Raw genomic sequence first — 18963 nt, 5'->3', positions numbered from 1 at the left:
TGGTTATGAAATAATGCAAATTCTTGGCCGAGAAACAGCTGAAAGCAATTTTTTTAGGAAATTATTGTGGTCGACCTACCCTTCTCAGCTATGTTATAAATTCTGTTTTGACTTTGAAGCTGGTTAAAGTTACAGATTTCAGCCCTGATCCTACAAAGATTTATGCACATGCTTATCTTTAATAACTGTAAATAGTACTCAGTCCTGCAATCTGATCCATTAGTGAGGAATGATGTCCCTCTCCATAGCCTCAGTAAGGGGTCTTTGAGTCGTCATCCATATGTGTGTAAGCTGAAATCAGGGCCGTGATAATATATAATGATAAATGTAAAAGCAGCAAAGAGTCTTGTGGCATCTTATAGACTAACAGACGTTTGGGAGCATGAGCTTTCGTGGGTGAATACCCACTTCGTCGGATGCATGAGAGTTAATCTATAAGGTGCCACAAGACTCTTTGCTGCTTTTACAGATCCAGACTAACACGGCTACCCCTCTGATAAATGATAAATGTATGTACCAAGATATTATGAGTAAATTGTGGACCAAAACTGCTAATTTTTATTTTAAAAAATACAGTCTCTATTACAAATATAAAGTGTACAGCTATAAAGTTTCAGAACATGGTTCATTTGCTATTATGGCTAGAGTAAATATCTGTCAATATTTACTTTATAAACCCCAGTTTTCTGGGTTTGGGCATCTTACTATTTCAAACCACATTGAACTAAGATGTCTTATATCTGGTTTAAATCCAAATTCTGAATGTTCTACAGGTAACAGTGTAAATCATTTGAACCACATTGAAATTTTATGGTTTATATATTTAGTATACAAAAAGGCCCCCAAAATGGTTTTGTGAGCTTTTTCTCTATTATTTTTTTAAAGACTTCATTAAAGAAAAGAGTGGTAACTTCCTCTTTTGGAATGGTATAAATATTGCCATTTAAATTTGTATAGTATTTTGTATCTGTATGCAGATCTAGTATACTTGATTTAGAGGTGTTCACGCTAAGGTGTTAGGAATTAATTGCAAGACTGAGACCTAAAGGGTAGACCTAGCAGGGGGTTGATTCCAGAATCAGAGCCTTACTCCATAATTTTCAATGGCTTATGAAGCATCAAATAACTTAGAATTTTTTCTTCAGCTGTGGAACAAAATGATGGTAGCTTGTCTTTAAAATTAATCAAATGCTTTGTAACAGTTTGGGTTTTTTAAAGTCTTTAAAGAAGATGTCTTGTATATTACAGTGGTTGCATCACTGCTTAGTAAGTGTCTTAAGTGTTCACACCTTATATTAATTGTTTCTGTATGCCAAGTCCATTAAAATGACACATAATATATACTCAATACTGGTCATTACACTGTTGGGTGTGGAATCCTTAAATAACTTCAATGCATAGTCCTCTGAAAGAAACATGAGTTGACAATGATATCAGATCATTTCCATTGAGCCTATTTCAGTTCACCAGGTGGTATGATTATATATATATATATATATATATATATATTATATATATATATATATATATATATATATATATATATATATATATATATATATATCAATAAATCCTCAGTTCTTTAAGAAATTCTGTTTTATTATCATAAATTTCATGAAATAATGACACAATATACAGTTATAATAAGGAGGGCTAAAAATACTGAACTGTAAAGAATACAATAGCAAAGACCTATACACACATCAAATCAGCAGTTTGTTTTATGTCACTTTCTGGTTTTGATGTTCCTCAGTTATGCAAAGGCGGCCTTCTGTTTGGAGGAGCTTATGATGACTAATCCACACAACCACTTATATTGTCAGCAATTTGCTGAAGTAAGTATTTTCAAAAGAATCAGTTGTGTTTGAATAGCTGTTCTGGTTTTGCTACTAATGGGAATAATACAAATAGAATAAAAAATATTTTTTTTAGTATGTTTCACCTTTGGGATTTTAAGTAAGTACAAAGAGAAGGCATCAGTTTAAAACACCTGATAGAAAAGACGGTTACTCACCGTAGTAACTGTTGTTCTTCGAGATGTGTTGCTCCTATCCATTCCATGTAGGTGTGCGCGCTGCGCGTGCACGGCTCTTCGGAACATTTTTACCCTAGCAACTCCGGCGGGCCGGCTGGGCGCCCCCTGGAGTGGGGCCGCCATGGCGCTGAATATATACCCCAGCCGGCCCGTCCGCTCCTCAGTTCCTTCTTGCCAGCTACTCCGACAGTGGGGAAGGAGGGCGGGTCTGGAATGGATAGGAGCAACACATCTCGAAGAACAACAGTTACTACGGTGAGTAACCGTCTTTTCTTCTTCGAGTGATTGCTCCTATGCATTCCAGTTAGGTGATTCCCAAGCCTTACCTAGGCGGTGGGGTCGGAGTGAGACGTGGCAGAGTGTAAGACTGCAGAGCCGAAGGCTGCATCGTCTCTGGATTGCTGCACCAACGCGTAGTGGGAAGCGAAGGTGTGAACAGAAGACCAGGTGGCCGCTCTACAGATGTCCTGGATGGGGACATGGGCCAGGAAGGCGGCTGACGAGGCTTGCGCCCTCGTCGAGTGAGCGGTGAGGCGGCACGGAGGCACACGAGCAAGCTCGTAGCATGTCCGGATACATGCCGTCACCTAGGAGGAAATCCGCTGCGAGGAGACCGGCTCGCCTTTCATACGGTCAGCTGTGGCGAACGCCGGAAGGGCTTCGTCCGCTCGATATAAAAAGCGAGGGCTCTGCGGACGTCCAGGGTGTGAAGCTGTTGCTCACGAGGTGAGGCGTGCGGCTTCGGGAAGAAGACCGGAAGGAAGACCTCCTGATTGAGGTGAAAGGCCGACACCACCTTAGGGAGGAAGGCCGGGTGTGGTCGAAACTGCACCTTGTCTCCGTGGAAGACGGTGTATGGTGGACTAACGGTTAGAGCACGGAGCTCAGAAACTCGTCTTGCCGATGTAATTGCGACTAGGAAGGCTGTCTTCCAGGAGAGGTAGAGTAGAGAGCACGTGGCCAGGGGCTCGAAGGGCGGTCCCATAAGCTTGGCCAGAACGAGATTTAAATCCCAGGTCTGGGTAGGACGCCGCACCGGCGGGTACAAGCGGTCCAGGCCTTTAACGAAGCGGGAAACCATCTGGTTGGAGTAGATGGACCGACCTCCCATGGATGGACGAAAGGCGGACACTGCTGCCAGGTGCACCTTCAAGGAGGAGACCGCAAGTCCTTGTTCTTTAAGGTACCAGAGGTAGTCCAGGATTTTAGGGATAGGGACTAGGAAGGGATTAAGGGCGCGCTGATCGCACCAGAGCGCGAAACGCTTCCATTTCGCGAGGTAGGTGGAGCGAGTGGAAGGCTTCCTGCTTGCAAGTAGGACTTGCTGTACTGCCGCCGAACAGTCCCTCTCTGCGTGGGTCAACCACGCAGGCACCAAGCTGTAAGATGGAGGGACTGTAGGTTCGGGTGGCAGAGTCTGCCGAAGTCCTGTGTGATGAGGTCCGGCCATAACGGAAGGGGAACGGGATCCCGAACGGAGAGCTCGAGCAGCAGGGTGTACCAGTGCTGCCTCGGCCAGGCCGGCGTGACGAGTATTACGTGGGCCCTGTCCCTCCGAAGCTTGAGTAGCACCCGGTGTATGAGCGGGAACGGAGGGAAGGCGTAGAGGAGGTGATACGTCCAGGAGCAGAGGAATGCGTCCGACAGGGAGCCTGGGGAGCGACCCTGGTACGAACAAAACAGGTGACACTTCCTGTTCTCCTTGGAGGCAAACAGGTCTATCTGGGGAAACCCCCACCTACAGAAAATTGTGTGCACCACATCCGGACGAAGAGACCACTCATGGGAGAGGAACGATCCGCTGAGATGGTCGGCCAGCATGTTCTGCACTCCTGGAAGAAAGGACGCTTCCAGGCGAATCGAGTGGGTCACGCAGAAGTCCCACAGGAGCATCGCTTCCTTGCAGAGCAGGGAGGAGCGAGCTCCGCCCTGCTTGTTCACATAGAACATCGCCGTCGTGTTGTCCGTGAACACCGCCACGCAGCGGCCTTGCAGACGGGCGCGGAAGGCGAGACACGCCAAGCGGATCGCTCGCAGCTCCCGGACGTTGATGTGGAGGGAGAGCTCTTGGGGCGACCAGAGACCTTGTGTGTGAAGGTCGCCCAGGTGAGCCCCCCATCCCAACGCCGAGGCATCCGTGGTCAGAGTGACGGATGGGCGAGGAGGGCGGAAAGGGACTCCTGCACACACGACCTCTGGGTCCAGCCACCAGCTGAGCGAATCGAGGGTAGGCATCGTGACCGTGACCACCATGTCTATGGGGTCGCAGTGCGGGCGGTACACCGACGCCAGCCAAGATTGAAATGGGCGAAGGCGCAGCCTGGCGTGCGTGGTCACGAATGTGCAGGACGCCATGTGGCCCAGGAGGCGCAGGCAGGACCGAACCGTCGTCGTGGGAAAGGTGTGTAGGTCCCGAATGATGGAGACCATTGTCTGGTGCCGAGACCGAGGGAGGCAGGCCCTGGCTAAACTGGAGTCGAGGACCGCTCCGATGAACTCCACTCGTTGCGATGGAGTTAAAGTGGACTTCTCGGCATTGATGAGAAGGCCCAGCAGCCGAAATAGGGATAGTATTTCCGTCATCTGGTCCATTACCAGCTGTCGGGATGTCCCGCGAACCAGCCAGTCGTCGAGATACGGGTAGACGTGTATGCGACGACGGCGGAGGGCTGCGGCAACCACTGCCATGCACTTGGTAAAGACCCTTGGCGCGGTGGACAGGCCGAAGGGTAGCACTGCAAACTGGTAGTGCGCGCTGTTGACCACGAAGCGCAGGTAGCGTCGATGGGGAGGGTAAATTGCGACATGGAAGTACGCGTCCTTCATATCGAGGGCGGCAAACCAGTCTCCCGGATCCAGGGAGGGAATGATGGTCCCCAGGGTGACCATGCGAAACTTGAGCTTGAGCAGGTACCTGTTGAGCTCCCGGAGGTCTAGTATGGGTCGGAGACCTCCTTTCGCCTTGGGGATGAGAAAATATCGGGAATAAAATCCCCTGCCACGCATGTCGTGCGGCACCTCCTCTATGGCCCCCAAGCTCAGCAGAGTCTTGACCTCTTGTAGGAGGAATTGCTCGTGAGAGGGGTCCCTGAAGAGGGACGGGGAAGGTGGGTGGGAAGGAGGGGGCGAAACAAACTGAAGGCGGTAACCATACTGGATAGTGCGAAGGACCCAGTTGTCCGATGTTATTTGGGACCACACTGGAAGGAAGTGGGAAAAGCGGTTGTAAAATAACGGGGTAGGATCCGGGAAAGAGACTGATGGGCCGTCCTCGGGCGTCCCATCAAAAGGCCTGTTTGGGCCCTTGAGGGGCCTTGGGAGGGGCCTGGGCCTGGTTGCGTCTGTTGCCCGATGGTCTACGGCGGTTTAGGTTAGCACGCCGACTATTATATGGCCTTGACCTGGCCTGGGTAAAGGGCCGGTAGGGCTGCTGCCGGAATGACCTCCTCTGGGTAGCCGGTGTGTGCATACCCAAGGTGCGAATGGCAATTCGACCATCTTTGAGGGTCTGAATTCTGGAGTCCGTTTTCTCCGAGAAGAGACCCTGAGTGTCGAACGGGAGGTCTTGAAGGGTGTACTGCACCTCAGGCGGCAAGGTGGAGGACTGCAGCCAGGAGATACGCCGCATGGTCACACCGGAGGCCAGGGTTCTGGCTCCTGAGTCCGCCAAGTCCAGAGCGGCCTGGATGGAGGACCTGGAGGCTTTTTTGCCTTCTTCCAAGAGGGCCGTGAACTCTTGACATGAGGCTGTTGGGATCAGCTCCGAAAATTTCGCCAGGGACACCAAGATGTCAAAGGTGTAACGAGCGAGAAGAGCCATCTGGTTGGCAATCCGGAGCTGGAGGCCACCCGCCGAATAGACCTTCCGGCCCAACAGGTCGATGCGCCATGCGTCTTTGGATTTTGGCGCCGGAGCGGGCTGCCCATGCCTCTCCCTGTCATTTACGGACTGTACCACGAGGGAGTCCGGAGTTGGGTGGGTATAGAGGTACTCGTAGCCGGTGGGCGGGACCGAGTACTTGCGCTCCACGCCACGCGCGGTGGGAGGGACGGACGCCGGTGACTGCCAGATGGTAGTGGCATTCCGCTGTATGGTGCGGATGAAGGGCAGGGCCACCCGCAGCGGGGCCTCAGCTCCAATGACGTTGGTCACCGGGTCGTCATCCTCCGGGACCTCCGCCACGGGGAGGTCGATAGCCTTTGCCACCCGGCGAAGAAGGTCTTGGTGGGCCCGCAAGTCAATAGGAGGGGGGTCTGCCGTAGAAGCCCCCGCCACCGCCTCATCCGGCAAGGATGATGAGGACAGACCTTGAACCACCGCTTCTGGAGCTGGTTCTTCCAGGGGGTGTGAAGCCGCCTCGGACCCTGGATGCTGTGTGGGACCAGGTGGCAACGGGGCCTCACCCGGTGGTGATGGGGGAGGTCTGCTCACCGTGGCTTCAGGCACCCTATGTTTGGCGCCTACGTGCCTCGGGGGAAAGGGGAGTCCTTGAGGCTCGTGGTAGACCCAAGGGACACAAAAACCCCACTGCTGCGGTCCGTGGTCCTGGCCTTGGGGGTCGGCCCAGAGATCTCTCCTGCTGCCCGCCTGAGAGGCGACTGAGGGCTGATGAGAAGGCCAAGGCAGAGCAGAGGCGCTGAAAGAATGCGCCGTGGATGCCGGCAGTAGGTCCCTGGGCGGTGCCGAGGATCGGTGCCAGTCATCGCGGTGCCGGGATGGAGAGCGGGACCAGCGACTGTTGCGGTGCCGGGAGCTCGACCGGTGCCGGGAGCTCGACCGTGACCTCGACCGACGGCGTCGGGAGCGGCTTCGGGAGTCGCGGTGCCGGGAGCGGTACCGGGATCCGGACCTCCCTCGGTACCGACGGTCGGGCGACTGGGACCGGGAGCGTCTCCGGGAGTGCGACCGGTACCGCGATGTTGAGCGGTACCGGGACTGCGACCGGTGCCGAGACGGGGAGCGGTACCGCGATGGTGAACGGTGGCGAGATCTGGAACGGCGTGGCGGTGACCGTCTGTGGGAGCGGGACCGGGACCAACGTCTATCTCGCCCGTCAGGGGGAGGCGGCCGCATCATCGCCGGCTTGCCCGCTGACTGAACGGCCCACACCGGCGGTGCCGGGGGCCGGAGGCTCGGTGCCTCTGTGAGCTCGATGAGCTCTCTCGCCGTCGAGAATGTCTCGGGCGTGGACGGGAGTTGCAGCTCAACCGCGGTTGGCACCGGGGAGCAGGGTAGTACCGGACTCAACGGCTCTTGCGGCGCCGGAGTCGACGGTACCGTGCACGGTTTGTGCACCGCCGCAGCCGGTACCGGAGGCGCCGGTGGTGGCTGGGCAAGCGGTCCCGTAGCATGCGGCTTAGAGGCCGTCTGCGCCGTCTTCCGTTTCCTCGCTGGAGAGAGGGAACGGTGCCGGGACGCCGGTGCCGGCTGCGGAGCTCGAGCAGTCTCGGTACCGGGGCGGCTCGGAGCCGCCGGTGCGCTGCGCGCCAATGACGATTTCGGTGCCGCTGGGATTGGCGCGGGAGGTTGAAGTGTCGCCTCCATAAGGAGTGTCCTGCTCCTTTCTAGTTCTCGGCTTAAACGCCGTGCAGATGGGACACTTATCTGGACGATGTGTCTCCCCGAGGCAGCGCAGGCAGGAGTCGTGCGGGTCCCCGACAGTCATGTGCCGCTGGCAAGCCGCACAGGGCTTAAACCCCGGTGCCTTGGGCATGAGCCCGCACCGGTTGTGGAAGAAGAGGGGCTAAACCCCTCTAATTCCCTAACTATACTATATCTAACTAAACTTATTCAACTAATCTAACAACTAAACTAACTTAACCAACTATGTACACGTAGGAAATGGAGAAACGCTAGGGCTGTGGAGGTAAAGGAGCACTCCACTGTTCCAACTGGCCGTCACGGGCGGTAAGAAGGAACTGAGGAGCGGACGGGCCGGCTGGGGTATATATTCAGCGCCATGGCGGCGCCACTCCAGGGGGCACCCAGCCGGCCCGCCGGAGTTGCTAGGGTAAAAATGTTCCGAAGAGCCGTGCACGCGCGGCGCGCACACCTACATGGAATGCATAGGAGCAATCACTCGAAGAAGAACTTTGCAATTTCAGTAATGATTTTTTTTTAAATCCTAGGATTACTACTATTACTAAATTATAAATAAGAATTAAACCATCATTTGTTGAATGTACAAATTCTTATTGAAATAAACTAAGGTTGTTGAAATGTTTATGCTCTTCAATGAAGTTTCAAAACTAAATGCATGAGAAATTAAACCTTTACATAATATGAATGCTTTTCTTGTGAAGTATGTTTTGCTTTTGGTACAATCAAGGGGCCAGATCTTGCAGTTCTCCTTTGTAGGAAATCTTGCCTGACAGAGAATTGGGAAAAAATTACGGGATTTGGCCCAAGATATTTAACAGTTTGCACTAGATTCCAGTTTTTAAATTTAAAAAAAATGGCATTATTATTATTAGTGGGAGTAAATACAATTCATTCTGTTTACATGGATTAAATATTAGATAATTGTTCAAATTTAAGAGTCTACTTATATCACTTTGTGGTTCCTAGAAATCCAGATTTCTAGAATACATCATCTAATATGTATTCCTTATCTAGCTAATGTAATAATGGGAATTAATTCATTTAATTTCTCCTTTATTCTGTCAGTGAGTGACATTTTTAAAATAGCAGTGACTTTTTTTTATAGTGAGAGCAAGTTTTTTTTTAAATTTGATTATTAAAAGGATTACGTACCTCACAGGCTAGTGCTTTGCCTTTTGTGTTTCACCTGACATTCAAGATTTAGATGAGTTTTAATGGCCTTAAGAGTAGTTTCTATAATCTCTTTGATTCAGATAGATAGATAGAAAATATCTACCTACTGTAGTTTCTGGTGCCTGAGGCATGATGAAACATGCAAGTTTTCAAAGTAGTAAAATAAAACAGGTTTAATCAGTCTATAATTTTAACAGGTTAAATATACCCAAGGCGGGCTTGAAAACCTGGAACTATCAAGAAAATATTTTGCACAAGCATTGAAACTGAACAACAAAAACATGAGAGCTTTGTTTGGACTATACATGGTGAGTTTGAATGAATACTCATTGATTGTGTATTGTCATTTAAAATTCAGTGATCTTCCTAGTCTAATATAATAGTTTTACTGATTTGAATGAGAGTTATTAACTATCAGGAAAGAATTGTTTGTTCAGCCAACGCGCGAAGGGCCTGCTTCCACACCAGTTGAAATCAATGGGACGCAGGAGGACCTAGATTCTGTTCTTGCTCTACCCCTGACCTTCACATCACCCTTCCGTGCCCTTAGTTCCCCATATATCAAATGAGATAATTATACGTCAACCTGCGTAAAGTGCTTTGAGATCTAGTTAGCGCACTGTAATGGGGTTTTGGTTTTGTTTGGGAATTTAATTTCAAAAAGTGTGATTATTCTATAACCTTGTCTGTACTGCAGAAACTTTGCAAAAATTTCCCCCGTTTCCTACACCAGTTCAACTCCACCGGGGGGTAGCAACAGAGGAAGCCTAGTGTAAATGAGTGGTCGACATTTTAAGTAATTCACCTTTGAAAAGCAACTGGATGAAGTGAACTGTGAGGGTACTAGAATTATTATTTATTTAACCTTAACTTACCATTTACATGCATTTTGGGGGATTGGGTTATTAATGGGAACAGTATGTGCTTTTTAACAATTACAGTATATTTATTATTGTAGGACTGTCTTAACCTTAAGTTAACAATGTGTTTTTACTTGGGAATTAAAAAAAAATTAGTGGACACTAATTGTCAATTAGATGTTTGGTAATGAATCAAACATACTATATGTAATATCTTCCCTTTCTATTTAGGGTGCATTCAAGCACTGAATTGTTAAGCATTAATGAGACCGAATTGATAATAAAATAAAATCTTTTTCCTAAATCTGTGGCTTCTTCATTACTGAGAGGTGATGGGATTTGCTGCTGGCAGAGTATGTAGAGTCCCAGTGTTTCTGCAATCACAAGTTGTATAATTAGTTTTGAGAATTTTCTGCAAGCAAGCAATTATCCCTTATGTGTTTTACGTTAATGGAAACTTCTCTAATGAAGCTATGTTCAACATTTTATATTTATTTTAAGGGCAGACATGCACAACTATCTTAAAACTGTTGATCTCTAATATGTCAGTCTGGATACTAAGGATATGTCTACACTGCAGTTAGACACCAGCGACTGGCCCATGCCAGCTGATTCAGGCTCTCAAGGCTTAGGCCAAGGGGCTGTTTAACTGCATTGTAGACATTTGGGCTCAGGATCCAACCAGAGCTCTGGGACCCTCCCACTTGCAGATCCTAGAATTCAGACCAAGCCTGAACATCTGCACTTCGGTTAAACAGCCCTTAGCCTGAGCCGCATAAGCCTGAGTCAACTGGCACTGCCAGCACCGCCTGTTTTACTGCAGTGTAGACATATCCCAAGACATTGGGTTTTATAGCCTCCTTGCCAGCAGATGGAGACCGAAAGCTATTTTTGTGACACTTTCACCCCATAAATGGGAATGGACTGATTGAATATGCCCAGTTCTTTTTCTATCTCCCACACAGGGATAGGAGAGAGAGACCTTCTTGTGGACAGCTGAACCCCAAAGTCTTTAATTTTAGTGAGATCAGTTCTCAATTCTTCGAACAGTCTAGTTTTAGGCTGGAGACTGTTTATGAGCCAAGAGTTCATTTTACTTTCTTTCTTCGTTCCTTTCTGTTGGACTGTGTGTGGCGCACACCACCAGTTCCTATGGTCCCCTCTTTTGTATATGTATCTATTTTGCAGTCTTACTGTTTTTTGTTTTGTAATCCTAGTCTGCCAGCCATATTGCTTCCAATCCTAAAGCAAGTGCAAAAATGAAAAAGGACAATATGAAGTATGCCAGTTGGGCAGCTAACCAAATCAATAGAGCTTACCAGGTCAGTATGTTGTCTACATTTTAAAGTCTTCTCCTGGACATACTGCGTATCTCCATGTTATGATAAAATGGGTTACTAAAAGGCAAGTCGTCTGCATATCTTAATAGCTTTTCTGCTTCTTTTAAAGTTAAATAGGACAGATTTGCAGCTTCTGTAAATCAGCATAACTTGATCGATTTCAGGTCACACCAGCTGATGATCTGATTCAAATATATGCGTTCTATTTCTGTGTAAAGGACTCTGATGTTTTACACGCTGTATTAATCTGTATTACCTACTGATATTGTTTTTGTCTCTATTGATTAATCCTTTCTAGTATTAGCATTGAATGCACAGGGTAGCATTATATGAATCTCCAAGACTTGGGACTATATATTTTGGATTGTTTCATCATATGTGATATATCAGTAGACAATTAAAATAGTTTTGAATTTCTCTTTTAGTTGTGTTATTTACTAAAAGAAAACTAATTAAAGGCTCTTAGTATTTGCCCTTCCCTTCAGGTTTATAAAGATCAAAATAAATTATTTAACAATGTACCAGATAAGTATCCTAAAATGTGCCAAATCACTGTTGGTGCTGCTTTTCCATAGTTTATGTAGGAAGTGGACATGATATATTGCACAAAATTAAACTTTGTGGACCAGATTCAAAACGCATTCAAGATAATGGGAGTCTTTCCAATGATTTAAAGCAGGGATCGGCAACCTTTGGCCCGCGGCCCGCCAGAGTAAGCACCCTGGCTGGTCGGGCTGGTTTGTTTACCTGCCACGACTGCAGGTTCTGCTAATCATGGCTCCCACTGGCCGTGGTTCACCGTCCCAGGCCAATGGGGACTGTGGGAAGCGGCGCGGGCCAAGGGATGTGCTGGCTGCCGCTTCCTGCAGCCCCCCTTGGCCTGGAGCGGCGAACCACGGCCAGTGGGAGCCACAATTGGCCGAACCTGCGGACACGGCAGGTAAACAAAGTAGCCCAGCCCGCCAGGGGGCTTACCCTGGCGGGCCGCATGCCAAAGGTTGCCAGTCCCTGATTTAAAGGGTTACGCATCAGGCTGTATGTAGGTTTAAAATAATACTTGAATAGGAAACAGTTATTAGCATGTTGATTTCTGCTATCACTCTGCTTTCTGAAATCGTGTCCAGAACTTGGTAACTACTCAGCTTGTTTATTGTTTGTACTTGGTAGGAACTGATGACCACAATAAGGAATAGCACACCTTGTGCTAAGTGTTGTACAAACACACAGGAAGGAATGGTCCTTTCCCCGAGTTTACAGTCTAGTTTAAGACAAATCACACAATGTGGATGTAACAAATAGAGGGGAATGGGGTGGAGAAGACGACATTTATAGTGACAAGTCTTTCCTCTGAGACTATTTTTATCTGTGTAGTACAAATTGAACCAGCTCACTCACTCAGGCCTATCATTCAAGGCAGATAATACCAAATTCACTGAAGATGGCACACACAATGAAGAAAGCCTGTTACGAGCCTGGCCTCCCTAGTAACACTTTCCTTGCTGTTGTATGTAAAAGGTTGTGGTATTGCAACACAAGCCTTTCTGGTCTCTCTCACCCTCTTTTATCGAACAAAATTGATTTTATTAAATGTGAAGAAAAGTCCACTTTTCTCTTTGCGTTGGTATCCTTTCTGGTGTACGTTGTTATTTCAGTGTCTGGGTGGAGTGTGTTATCTCATTCCCCCACAATGCCTTATTAGGATGTTTTCTTCACGGTGCCTTACTGCTTTCTAGCTTAAGCTATTTAATGGTATAACTAATGTTCTGCAGCTGACGCTTGTGTAATTTAATTGGGCTTTCTCTTCATGACATCAGGTCCTGACCACATACAGCTTTACTAAAGCAAGAGCGCACGTAGGGAATAGCTTCTCTGGAAAGTGTCAATGGCAGGTGTCAACTGTGAGACTGTTTCCACTTTGCACTGTTAGTCAAGTGGTTCCTGACTCAGCACACTGATGATTTCTCCTTTGAAACAATGTGGTGTGAACCACAGTATACCCATAAAGAAATGCACAGTTACTTGATAATCAAAAGGATGGCTTATGTCCCCATATTTATATGGTTAACTGCACATCATTCCTTATGTCAATAAATCATCAGCATATTTCTTCATGACAATAAGCAGTGTGTGTGGAATGCCATCCTATCTTTTTATATATGATTTGCACAAAAATATGAAAGACTCCCATTGACTTCAATACGCATTGAATTGGGCCTTATGTATCTGAAGTAAAATATTGATAGGAATCCCACGGATTGCAGGATCCACCAAAGAAACCTGGTGAGCAGAATGTGAGTTGCATTTGGTTTCTTGTAGCTAAGTATAGCGGGAATAAAACAAACCACAGAGATTAAAGGACTCAAGGCAAGATTTTTTTTTAAAAGTGACTTGCGTGCCCAGTTTAAAACACTGGATTTTGGGGGACAGGTGCTCAGCACTTTCTGGAAAACAGCCTCTTTTAAGGTGTCTCAAGTTGAATACCCAAAGTCACAAGCCCCTTTTGACAGTGCTGGCCTTAGTGAATTTGTGGCATAGTCAGGATTAGTACTATGGAATCTTGAGTCTCAGGTTGGAACTTTAAAACTAGAGGTTTATTAATAAAAATGAAAGCTTGTAGTTATTTGGTTCACAGCCACTCATTCTTGTTCTTCTCATGTGGCTGTCTAACAGCTCACTATCACTCAGGAAATGTGATTTGTGTGGTTAGTGTTTGTTTTTGTTTTACTCTATGGTGCAGTTATACAGTTTTTGTGAAGTTATGTTGGAGCCAGGTTAAAATGATTGGCTCCCCGTTCTCAGTTGATGCTTACCAGAACAGATCACATTAACACAACGAAAATATATATTTAAAACAAATGTCAGAACTTCTTTGTGCCTTCATTCCTTTGTGACACATTGCATACTTCAGATGTATTTTATAGCAGTTTGGGATAAAAAGTGACAAATACCATATCTGACTAAAACTGCAGGGGGGGATTTCGATTTGTAGCATGTATCTACTCAAATTAGATTTTGGACAGCAATTGGCGTGAACAACATTCTTCTTGCCAAAAAAAAAAAAAATACAGCTGGACAGGACCATTTCCCAATCCCACACTGCTTAAAATGTGAGTCTGACAAAACCGTGGTAGGGTTTGGTGACACCATATTAAAGACAGAGAAAATCCAGGTGGTACAGGAAATGGTGGTGTTGCAGTAGGTGGCCATCTCCCTTCTGAGTCGATCTGGAATCAGACCCCTGGCATAATATTGTGGTGTTGAAGATTGCCATTTTTCGATGTAAAGATGAAACTTTGGTCACTTGTGCCAATTAACGTCCCTATGGCCTCTTTCATGAGAGGAGATTCCATTTTGGATAATTAAATAGTCTATGAAACTCCACCCTTCTCCCACATTCCCCAAAGTTCTGTGCAAAGTGAGATAGGAGACATAAAATCTTAGTGAGTTTGCCAGGGGTTTATGAGTTCTGCTATGTCGACTTGCTGGCATTGTCAGCAACTCAGTTTGTCCTTCCGTCATGTCTGTTCTCTTACTCCAGAGAGGTTAGATGCATTCTTCATCCTGGTTTGGCTGCCTAGCAAAGTAATGTGGATTTGTGGCTCTGAATATGGATGTTTTAACTGAAGAAGTATAGAGGTGTTGGGAGTTCTATTGCAAAATATATGCTCTTGAGATGGCTTTTCCATGTGGATTTTAAACTTAGATTCCCACCAGTGTCATGCCCAATACCATTAATTTTGGATAACTTCTTCTGTTTTGTCAAGTTTAGGTTTACAGGTTTATTAGATAAATAGTCAGTTATTTTGTTTTTCAGTGGATCTCTATTTTTGATAATTAAAAATGTTTCTTTAGTGGCCTACTTCTCTTCATCTGGCTTCTGGAACTTAATTTTAGTCTTTTGCTTTGTTTTTCTCCTGTAAGCTTGAGTCTCTATTCAAACTATTGAATTGCTTTTGTTTCTTGTATTAAGTGGTTTATTTTGTTTGTGAACACTCAGATGAAATTAAAGAAAACAAAATTTACGCAACAATTTAGGAAAACAAAATTATCCAAGATCTGTCAGACTGGAATAGGCTCCCAAGGAAAATGGAGTTAGGAATTTTTTTAGGAGTACAAATATTTCCACTTACATATTTTTTGGCAATCCATATTTATTTAGGTGTTCAATATTTGTCCATCCCTGCTAACTAGTGCTTCTCTAACTGTGCTTGGTCTAGTAGAGAAATGTCCATTTAGGAAGGGAGAATCGTCTGGTATCTGGAACTCCTGGATCCTAACCCTGACACTAAAAACAGGATTACTTCTCAGGGCATTGGGTTTAATTGTTTGTAAAAACACTGTTAACCCATCATATGAAAGCCTTTATAAAAGTACCAACTATTGAAGAATAAGTGCATTTCTATTATATTAAACACTTGAGACTGGTGGCTTGTTATCAAGATTAGGTTTTACATTGTGTGGAGGTCACAGAACATCTTTTTAGGGAAATTCTGACCTGTGGTATCAAAGCAAGCTCCCTACAGTTGTATATAAAATCCGTTTATTTAACTATCGACATGAATCACACAAAAAGTGAAGAACTACTTCTTTCTTTGTGTCGCTTAACATCAAAACAAAATATGGCTACCTAATGCTCTCCAATTAGATAATTGGTTTAGCATGTCCTGTGGTAGAAGCATTTCAGCAGAGGCAAGCAAGTTTGATTAATGCTCATGAAAATCTTTAATGTGATCCCACTCGTGGTAACTTTCCAGATAAATGTTTCTTAGGCACACTGCTAAATTCTTCAGTGTTAGTGAGTCACATGTTATTTATGATTGGAGAGGTGATTCCGTTACAAACCATTTGGGAAACAGAAAATTAAATCATGATTAAAAAAAAAAAAGGATTCCGGCTCAATCAACTGAATTGCAGTATAATGCCGGAATAGACAAAATAATTGGTCGTCAAGGAAAATTTGAAGTGATTAGATTTCAAGCTTCTATTTGTTATGATGTGGAGTTTAGTTTTATTTGTTCTAATTTAAAGTGCATGTCAGTATCATTAAGGCAGCCACTCATGAAACTAACAAGTAATGTTTCTTAAATTGACATAAAATATTAATTTTCTTCTCAATGTCCTTAAAGCAGAAACAGAAGTAAAATTCTGCTAATTTTGAAATCCCCAGCCTCCCTTCTCCGATCACCCCCACCCCATCCCCCAACTGTTTCTACCATGCAACATTACTTTTTGACCACACCTTGCACAGGCTTCTGTGTATTACTGAAAGAATCACAGGAATCATAACACATGCTTTTTTTTTTTTAAATTTTTTTAAATCAAAGCTGTTTCTCAAAGAATTGGACCTCCCCAAGTATTTGATTGGGACTGTTCTTGTTTTGTGTGGGAAAAGAAGAGCATAGAAGAGAGGGTTTTTTTCTGTTCTGTTCAAATCCAGGCAAAAGATACTTTATCAGCTGGGAAGGCAAAAAGCAATCTCTGCTGTTCCTCTAAAGTGTTATCATTATGGGCATTTATGGGAATCTGACAATTTAAAAGGTGGATTTACATCTACTAGCACAGGCAAAATTAAATAGCATTCCACTTCCAGAAAAAAGCAAGGTATATTTTAGTTAAGGGATACAGTAAACAGTTTGTCATCATAGCTACATTTTATGCTTCTAGATATTTAATTTGTAATGCCCTTTTATTTACCATACCAAATCTAGTTTTTTAACAACACAAAGCTAACAGCTAGGAATCAAGGGAAACCTAATGTTAGACTGTAGCCTAAGGGGTCAAAAGCAGGTTAACAGCTCCTGCAGCTTGCTGCTGCTGTGATATTACCTGAGCTTGATCACTTAATCTTTCTCAACAGGTCATGAGAAGTTTGCTAAATTAAGTTAATTACAAGAGAGATGGGACACATCATAAATCAAGGACTAAGCATGCAGGACAGCAGTGGTATTTGAAGGAAAAAATCATTAAATTGTAAATTTATTGAGTGTTTAGATGTTAACATTTAGTCAGAGAATAGGGTATTTTACTAACAGCAAATTATAGTCAGTACTTCTTTATCACCAAAATATTTAGTGTGGGTATGTTTAAAAAAAAAATTGGTGGTGGCTTTTTTTCCCACTTGACTGAAGCACCAACATAGCCAATAAATCTGTTGTGTTTATATCAGGCTGATGAGTGATGGGAATTGTCAGTACAGTTAGAAAACTCATTTTGAGATCAGCATGGGGTAGTCAACCACTATTCCCACCCCACCCCCCCATGCTAGGCTACTAGTATAGTATAGAATTTTAAATGCTAAAATGTACAAAGGTAGTATTTGCATGGCTTCATATTCCTTCATTACCAATATAGGCTTTATTTCAAATTCAATCTGGAATTACAATTGTAATGGTAGATTATAATTAAATAAAAGGTTCTGACTCACAATCACAGTTGAACCGAGAAATACATTTATGGGATCACTGCCTTGCTTTACAGTATGTTTTTCTAAGTAAACTATTCCATTCCTGTGCTGTAAATAATATGGAGTCTTATTAGTTTTTTTTTATCATGTGCAGATCCTTCCTCTGTCAAAATATGAACATGATCTAAGTTAAATCAAATAATAGACCAGTTTTTTTAAATGTTTGTAACATCACAAAGCAGACAATGGATACATTCTTTTCTCTTGTTAAGGTAAATGCTAACTTAAGTGGTACAATCTTATTGAAACATTTGTTTGTTTTTGCAGTAAATTGGTACACGGTGTGTTTTAAGTTATTTTTGATTAACATTTAGAACCATAGCTTATACAAGACTATTGCACAGCATTGTTAGTGCATTTTCTGTCACATGATTGGTAAAAGTGAGTTTATTCTTTTCCTTAGGTTGCAGGTCGCAGTAAGAAAGAGACTAAGTACTCTTTGAAGGCAGTGGAAGACATGTTGGAAGCCCTGCAAATCACTCAATCTTAGGCTGTCACAAAGAGATCTAATGTTAGATTTTACAACTCCATGTTCAACCTTTAATGATCTATGAGTTATGTTACTTTAAATGCCTAATTCCATTGTTAGTTAATGTGCTATCTTAAAGGATGTTTTTATGAAAATTTAAAATGTCTATTTATTGCTGCTGTGAAGAAGACACATGAAAACTCACTGAAATGTATAACTTATCCCAGGAAGATAACAAAGAAATTAAATGTATTGCACATCAGTCTCTTTAGATCTTATATGTACAGTGACTGCTTTTTAAGCCATAACCTGATGTAGAAATAAACTTGTTAAATGATCAAGTACAATTATGTATTGGGCCTGCAGACTTGTACATATAGATGAAATTATCTTAATTGAATGCTTGAGTTAAAATGTGGTAAAAGGTAAACAATTACTGAGCAGTATTCATTATACAAACATGAATCATTACTGTTCCTGTGCACAGTTTATTCAAGAATACATTTGATATTAAAGTTTTTAAGATATTTTCTTGTGTATAGAAATGAAAACAATATAATCATGCCCTTGGTTTCAGTGAAAATAACTCACATGCTTAAAGATAAGCATATGCTTAATGCTTTGCTGGAGCCTTTGCGTATAAATGCATGAGCAAGTATCTGCTTGTCTATGCAGCTATGTGATTGGGGCATCTGCCTGCACATTTTTTATTTGTGCAGTTAAGGACAGTAGGAAACCACCTCATGCTTCAAGAGCTATGTGAATACAGTATTGTGTACTAGTTGTGATATTTACTGAGCAAAACAGTGCAACTCGTGGTTTATGAATCTTTGGTTCAGTCAGAATTAAGCTGCTGTTAATTCATAAACCATGGCAATTTAGTCATGCAGATGTTTCTTGTACTGCAGTTTCAGCAGTAGGACTGCAGAGTGGAAATTATATCAACTAAAAAATTCCAGTCGGAAATACTTCAACCCTTGATTTTATGATGGATATCAACATAATTAATAGTACAGCTCAT

At 44.2% G+C, this 18963-nt stretch overlaps 1 protein-coding gene across 2 annotated transcripts in view; it reads left to right on the top strand.

Annotated features, from left to right (window-relative positions):
* EMC2 (ER membrane protein complex subunit 2) overlaps positions 1 to 18289 on the top strand; it is a 71500-nt gene extending 53211 nt beyond the window's left edge. For both annotated transcript variants that reach the window (XM_045006124.1, XM_045006125.1), the window contains exons 8-11: positions 1754 to 1835; positions 9008 to 9118; positions 10888 to 10992; positions 17877 to 18289. In XM_045006124.1, the coding sequence (XP_044862059.1) occupies positions 1754 to 1835; positions 9008 to 9118; positions 10888 to 10992; positions 17877 to 17963 (385 nt within the window). In that variant the 3' untranslated portion in view covers positions 17964 to 18289. The remainder of the gene's footprint in view (positions 1 to 1753; positions 1836 to 9007; positions 9119 to 10887; positions 10993 to 17876) is intronic.
* Positions 18290 to 18963: the final 674 nt, after the last annotated feature.

This window comes from Mauremys mutica, chromosome 2 (genome assembly GCF_020497125.1).
Source record: "Mauremys mutica isolate MM-2020 ecotype Southern chromosome 2, ASM2049712v1, whole genome shotgun sequence".
Lineage (NCBI taxonomy): Eukaryota > Metazoa > Chordata > Testudines > Geoemydidae > Mauremys > Mauremys mutica.
The sequence above is the reverse complement of the archived record's forward strand: the minus strand, read 5'-3'. Positions and strand labels throughout refer to the sequence as shown.